Raw genomic sequence first — 7,120 nt, 5'->3', positions numbered from 1 at the left:
ATGATTAATTGTTTGCCTCTGTCTAGTGTATTACTGTAATCATGTTTATTATGATCCACAGGAGAGTGAAAGCAGGTGGGAATCACACTGATTCTGGATAATTTTGTCATGAACAAATGATCAATTTCTTGTTTATGAAACGAATTATTGTCAACAAAAAGCCCTGATGGTGTTGTTTTGAATTTTTTTGCCTAACTTGCATCAGTTGAGCTCTGCTACTACAAATTTACACATGACTTACATTAACACATACACACTACTGTTTCTAGCTTTTTTCTCAGCTTTTTGTGTTCGACCTTGGTTCCAAAATTACTGTGATCGTAATGCAGACCTTTAGTTAAGACGGTTGATGAGCTACGGGCCATAGATACTGACTTCACAGGTCGTTCGTCATTCTCCGCGGTTTATTAGTCACGCTGCTGAGGAGATTAACACTGCCATGCCTTTCTGTCGTATCTCCCCATGCAGACCTCTGCCAGCCTTCACCCTTTGGTGCTTTAGAAAGAAGCAGACGAGACAGTCTCGACCTTTTCTGATGAATTCAGCGGGTGGTGACAATATGACCTTTTACTGTAGTCCAGAGTTATGAGTTACACTTTCTAAAATTTTCACAGGGAGAATGCACTCACTCACATCTGCTTCTTGTGATTGTGTTAAAATTTACAATAACAACAAAAATTGAGAATAAATATACAACAAGGAAACATTTTCACTGTTTCTGGCTCGCACACTGCTGCGTGAAGTCAACATTTCTTGACAGCGATGATAAAATGTGCTGATGTAAAGAACACTGCTTACTCACCATTTTTATTTGACCTTTTATTAATGTTTTGGTTGGTTTGTCTATGCCTACAACAATCACATGCATGGTTAGATTCTGTCTCTTCCTCTGCTGCCCTTTACTGATAAACTGACCTGGTGTGAAATGATACAAGTGTGTGTGTCTTATTTTTTTTTTTCAGAGATCAAAGGCTGTTCACAAAGACAGGGTTGATAACGTGTCCCATGGGGTTGATGATGAAATGTGACAGTTTACTTCAGCATCCCCTGCTCGCACGAACATGGCACTCCAACCAACATGTCAGCTTCTTTGCCTTGTCTTACCTCCCCCAGCCTCCCTCCCAAACACTGCTCTCTCTCAGTATGGAGTCCCTCGGTAAATTATAAGCAGAAATACTCCCTGCTGGGAAAACTGAATGTAGACTATTAAACAGTTTGAAAAGGCTGCAGTTTTCAGTAGTTACATTGATTCATTGTTTCCTTTCAGCTCTTTTTAAAATCAGAAATTATATACCTTTACAGTATATTTGTCACTTGATTAATAAGCTAATAAAGTAATACTAGGTTAGTCTGACAAGCTGCTGTAGACGGTGTCCACATGATGCGTGAAAAGCATTCCTCTCTTGAGGAGATATATATTTACAACATATACAATACTGCTTAGAAGTTGCAATATTCACCTGGCATGATGAACACTTATTAGTCTTTTATAGTCATTTAACTGGCTTTGGCTGTGTGCATATCTCAGTGTGAGAGGAATACCACTTCAGTTCCTGAAAATGATGAAACTGGTTTTAAAAACTATTCATTGATGTTGATATGAGGGCACTGACTCAGTCTTCTCCAGCTCACCATCCTCCCCTGTCCTCTCATTCACTACACAGCACCGGCCTGATGTTTCAGGAACTTAAACAGCCACGTTAGCCAGTCTCGGGTCTGAGTCCTGCTCGTAGCGGTAATGGTAGACCTCCATCTGGTCTCGGCACGCCTCTCTGATGTTGTTGAGCCACCGTTTGATGCCTCCCCGGTTCAGATAAAGCACCATGAGGAACACCACCCCGATCAGAGCCAGCACTATACCGAGGAACACGTACGAAACAGCCTCAAGGTTCTCGTTCATACAATCCATGTCCTCTCCTCTGAGTTTCTCCACAGGAATCCCTCTCTTGGCCTCCGGCTCGCTGCACAGGAGACGCCCTGCATCCGGACACTGGGATGAGTTCTTCAACCAGTAGTAAAACGCCACCAGTTCACAATTGCACCGAAACGGGTTTAAAGACAAGTAGACGCGTAAGCGCCTTTGCTGGTACAAACTGGTTACGTTTTCCCCTGTGATGCTCTCTATGGAGTTATTTATCAGCACTAACGCGTGGAGATTATATATATCTAATCTCATCAGAGGCATGGACTTCAAATTGTTTCCCGCCAACTCCAGTCTGTGGAGGTTGCGTAAACTTTGTGTGCCGAGCGCATTTGAAAGCTGCGCCGTGGCCTCAGGCAAAATAGAGTGATTTAGGTAAAGAGAGCGCAGGTCTAGTAACCCGTGGAAAGCCCTGGCTGAGATAGACTCCAATCGATTGTGGCTCAGATCCAGCAAATGCAAACGGGGGAGTCCCAGGAAGGCGTAAGGTTCAATAATCTGTATCCCGTTATAAGACAGCGAGAGAGTCGTCATTTCCAATTCCGTGTCGTTGCTCATGAACGCACCTCGCTGTAAAGTTGAAATGTTTCTCCCCTTGAGTATCAAGGTGGACGTCCACTCCGGTATGTCTCCCGGTACCTCGGTGTCCTCCCCATCACTGCAGGTTACTGTCCCCGAGTCTCTGGCACAAATGCAGGACGACGGACAAGCATCATCCGTCCTGACAGGCGAAAACAACAAACACACCACCGCTGCGTAATACAAACACCACTGATTCCAAATAGCAAAAAGACACTTTGAATTGTCGGCACTGTAAAATATCCACATCTTCTCCCTCATTTCAGTCTCAAAGCAGGTGTGTACCGATGCGTCTCGCAAAGAAGGTGACCTACTGCAATCCTTTCAGGCATGTAAATTCGAAATCAGTTCGGTATCGGATACTACTTTGAACCATCAGAATAGAAAAAATGCTCCATCCACTATCATGTCGGTGGTCCGTATCTCTGTCTTGAGAATAGATGAGTTTTCTTTGGGATATTTACGCATCGGAAAGGTGGACAAAAGCCGAGTGTGGCTGCGTGCAAAGCTGCTGATCCGCGCTCCCTTGGTGGTATTTTTGACGCCTGTCACTGAGAGAGAGAGAGAGAGAGAGAGAGAGAGAGAGAGAGAGAGAGAGAGAGAGAGAGAGAGGAGAGAGAGAGAGAGAGAGAGAGATGCGCGCTGCAGTACAAGAACTCCAAATTTATAGTCGGCAGGGAGTCATTAACTATGGATACATTGACACAGGAAAGTTATTGAGAGTGAAATAGTTTTTACTGTTCTCGTGCTGTTGGGTTGCCTGAAGAAATCGTCTCTTGAGTTATCGTGGCTTCACTCTGCCTTTGGAAAACCCTCAATACCAATGACTAATAAGCGATGCAGTAAAAAGTGTTCACTGTTGTGTGAAAAGTAAATTGTGAAACCCTGTCCCTCCCAGTTTGAACAACAAAGGAGCATCATTTAATAGATGGTTGTAGGATAATTTAACGCCCTGTTGTTCAGTTGCTCGTTTCCTTTCCAAATCATGTTTTCATTATTATAGCTTGGATTTGTCTTGTTTGCTGCAAATTAGCAGCTGTAATTACAGTGAAGCAGTGAAGCCTGTGAAATCAGGGTCAATGCTTTCCGATAGATCCCTTCTCTACTGAAAGAAAACTCGCTTTTGGAGAGTTGGTCACGCTCTCCACGTCTACAGTAAGGAGTTGGCAAACAAATCAATACGCTTGAATAAATAAGCCGCTTCTAACTCGGAGATTTGCATTGGCGTACGGTGCTGCTCCGCTGTGGGACTAGTCTGTCATTTTGTCTCTGTTCATTACTTTCTCAGAAACAAGGAGATGTAACAAAGGCGTTTTAAATGTGGGCTGGAAATAATGAGAGTGAAGTGAATAATACTCCAATTAAGCACTAAGCTGGCACAGTACACAGTAAAAGTTTAATGCATCTTTTGTCTTAAGTGACTTTATTTGGCCTACTCCTCTACCAACCCACATAATTCTTGAATGTAAACAATTAGGCTTGTGAACAACACATACACTAAATTAGCCAAAAGGACTGAGAAGGTTCAGAACCATGGACAGCTCCGTTAGCTTCAGAGCTAACTGCGTTTCTTCTGTAGTTAGCCCTGAAGAAACCTGTTTAGTTTTGAGTCTTGAAAAAAAGATGAAGGAGGAAAGGAATGAAGTAGAGATGAAAGGACGTAAACAGTTTTTTGAGTCCAACAACAAACACAACATGAGCTGAGGAAGAAAAATAAATGAAAGAAGGGGTCAAGGAAAGTCAGAGGCAGTAAAAGGTTGAGCACCATTGATAGCTCTAAATAGCGGTGCAATGCAGTTAGTGAGAAAGAAAGAAAGAAAGAAAGAAAGAAAGAAAGACAGAAAGAAAGATTTAATTCCTCTAATGGAAGAAAGTCTGTTAAAGACACAGATTGAGAAACTCAGAACCATTGCACTACACTACTCTACAGGAAATAGTTGATTAAAGAAATAATGAATGAAAGAAAGAAAGACAGACAGTATCTATTCCTTACTTTCATGTGCAGTCACATGCAGCCCCTTTTTAAACATATATATATATAGATACGCATTGAATACAAAAATAACTTTCAGGATGACCTGTCCTTAACAAACCAAGTTCAAATCACCATTGAGGGTTTACTGAATTGAAGCAGCTGCAGAGTAACAGTAAACTGTGCTGACCGTCCTTACTGACACCTAGTCACAGTTACAATGAACACAACAATGAGCTGCTCTTTTTTTCTTTCTATGCATGTGTGTGAGTGTGTTTACTGAGTGGGTGAAAGCAAACATCCAGACAAAGAGACCAGACCATGGTGTCTATCCTGATAAAGCGAACATAACATACATGAAAAGCAAAAGTTTACCTACAGTCTGCCATGTACTGAAGTGACAACCGTGTCAGTTTTCTTCAGGTTCATAAGGAAGTTTTTGAATTATTCTTTAATATCATCCAGGTGAATACCTAATTGCTGTGTTCATGGAAATTTTACATTGCTATTCTTTATTTCAACAATTTAGACCCACAATACTGAAACAAATTTTGCTATATTGAGCCTACATGCTAGTCTCACAGAGCCAGCTACACTACTTAGTTCAAAGTGTTCAGACACTCAAACATTACACCCATACTGCAGGGTTAGTTGAACATCCCAAAACCGTAGGCATTAATGTGCTCAAATAACAGTCTCCACTCCTCTAAGAAGGCTTTCCACAAGATTTTGGAAACTGCTGCGGGGATTTGCTCACACCCAGCCACAAGAGCATTAGTGAGGTCGGCTACTGATGATGGGTGATAAGACCTGGCTCGCAGCAGTGTTTCAGTTCATCCCAAAAGTGTTGGATGCTGTAGAGGTCAGGGCTTTGTGCAGGGCAGTGAAATTCTTGACAGGAGAGATCCTTCAACAAACTGTTGCCACAAAGGTGGAGGCACATTGTTGTCTTATTTTATTTTTGCTGCTTTGATGATTTATTACACGGATTAAGGCACTGGAGCACCTGAAGCTGATTGCAGTTCACTGTCATGCTCAAGAGCACTCCATCAGGAGCGTTTGGACAGAAAGTGCTGTGGTGTGGATATAAATATGGACACTGGGAGGAGGAGACAAAGAGAAGCTGAGGCCAAGAGACAACAACACAGGAAGAGATAAAGAGTGATGGAAAATGGGCTCGCTGCTGGTGTTCCTGATAAGCACAAAGGGCCATATTAACATCAGGTTGTTTTTGCCTATTAAGGCATATGGGATAGTATTTCTTCCTCCAAACACACAAGGACATCTGCTCAGTCCTCCTCTTCTCCGCTCAGAACCCCTGCGCCTGTTCTATCTACCGCTGCAGAGAGCTGATTTAGTGGCGGCTACTATTCATGGGCTGTTGCTGGGATATTGTTATGGTGCCCTCCTCGTGGCCTTCAACTTGACACTGAACCTCGTAATTGATTTACCCAAGGCTGCCCATCCCTATCTCCTCACTACAGTTTGTGTGTGTGTTTGCGTGTACACTTGTGGCTGAGTGACCAGTTGCCTGTAACCTTGGCAGGCGAGTTTTCCTCCTATCCTCAGGTGTGTCGTTACTTCTAACAGCTCTAGTGCACATGCTAAATTAGCAGAGGCTTATTGCGTTTGTGTGTGTGTGTGTGTGCGTGTGTGTGTACTGTTCAGTATGTATGCATGATTTGATTTGTACTGTGGGCACAATTATATATTCACTGCAAATCCTGGGTGCAATGCTCCTGCGTTCCGCTCCCAGATTTTTGGGTTCATCCCCTCCTTCATCCTTTCTGCGTCATTCGTCATTCATTAACCTTGTTTTACCAGCCAACCTGGTCTTTTCCATCATCCTCCCTGCAGCTGGCATACCACTGACACATGCAGTCATAATTAAACACGACCCAAGAAAAGGACACAAGCACCATGTAAAGACAGTGGAGGAAAAAAAATCCTGCAGAGCCTAAGGGAATTACAGTGCACAAAATATTTGGTCAGTGTAAGCTTACATCTCCCAACATGACTCAACACAATGTCTATGTACAGCAAACGCATTACCTGCACCCTGATGATCTCTCTGGCACTATTTCACACAGAGAGAAAACTATGAGAAGATGCAACACTTGACAATTCTGCAGCAGAGAAATTACGCTAAACCTTTATTGATAGGGCTCACATTTACGTATGTTGGCAAAGGGTGCTGGAGTGCACATTTACATTATTGCCATTTTCTCCTACAGTAGCTGGAGCTGTTTGAAATGAGCATAGCTGTGAGGGGAAAGTGAGATACGCTCTTGTCTATAGATATTTGCTCAAATCCATGCTGTGCTCAGAAAGCCATCCCAAAATCACAACCTTAAAATAACAGACTGGTCTTGTTACTGTGTCAAACTGCTTTCTCCCTGCCATAACTTGCTGTTTTACATCTTGACTGGATTCTGCCCTTCTTCTTGCCTTTGGCGGATTAGCAGTGTTCACTTAAGTTTTGCATGAAAAGAACTTAAAGATGAGGAGTGACCTTAATAAAAGTTAGAAAATTATTTTCTTAGTAAAAAAAAGTCTGTGAGCTAAGAAAGTGACTCTAGGATCTTTGTATGCATTGCTGTACAGGATCATTATTGGCTAGAAACACACATAAGCTTATACTGCTGCTG

The 7,120-nt window shown here is 42.6% G+C and overlaps 1 protein-coding gene across 1 annotated transcript; it reads right to left on the bottom strand.

Moving 5' to 3' along the window:
• Positions 1-822: 822 nt before the first annotated feature.
• On the bottom strand, positions 823-3,007 carry waif2 (Wnt-activated inhibitory factor 2). Its single transcript, XM_042431743.1, has one exon. It carries the CDS (start codon positions 2,759-2,761, stop codon positions 1,688-1,690), a length of 1,074 nt encoding a protein of 357 aa, XP_042287677.1. The 5' UTR covers positions 2,762-3,007; the 3' UTR covers positions 823-1,687.
• Positions 3,008-7,120: the final 4,113 nt, after the last annotated feature.

Source organism: Thunnus maccoyii, chromosome 13 (assembly GCF_910596095.1).
Source record: "Thunnus maccoyii chromosome 13, fThuMac1.1, whole genome shotgun sequence".
NCBI lineage: Eukaryota > Metazoa > Chordata > Actinopteri > Scombriformes > Scombridae > Thunnus > Thunnus maccoyii.
Note: the sequence above shows the minus strand (reverse complement) of the source record. Positions and strands in the feature narration are given on the sequence as shown.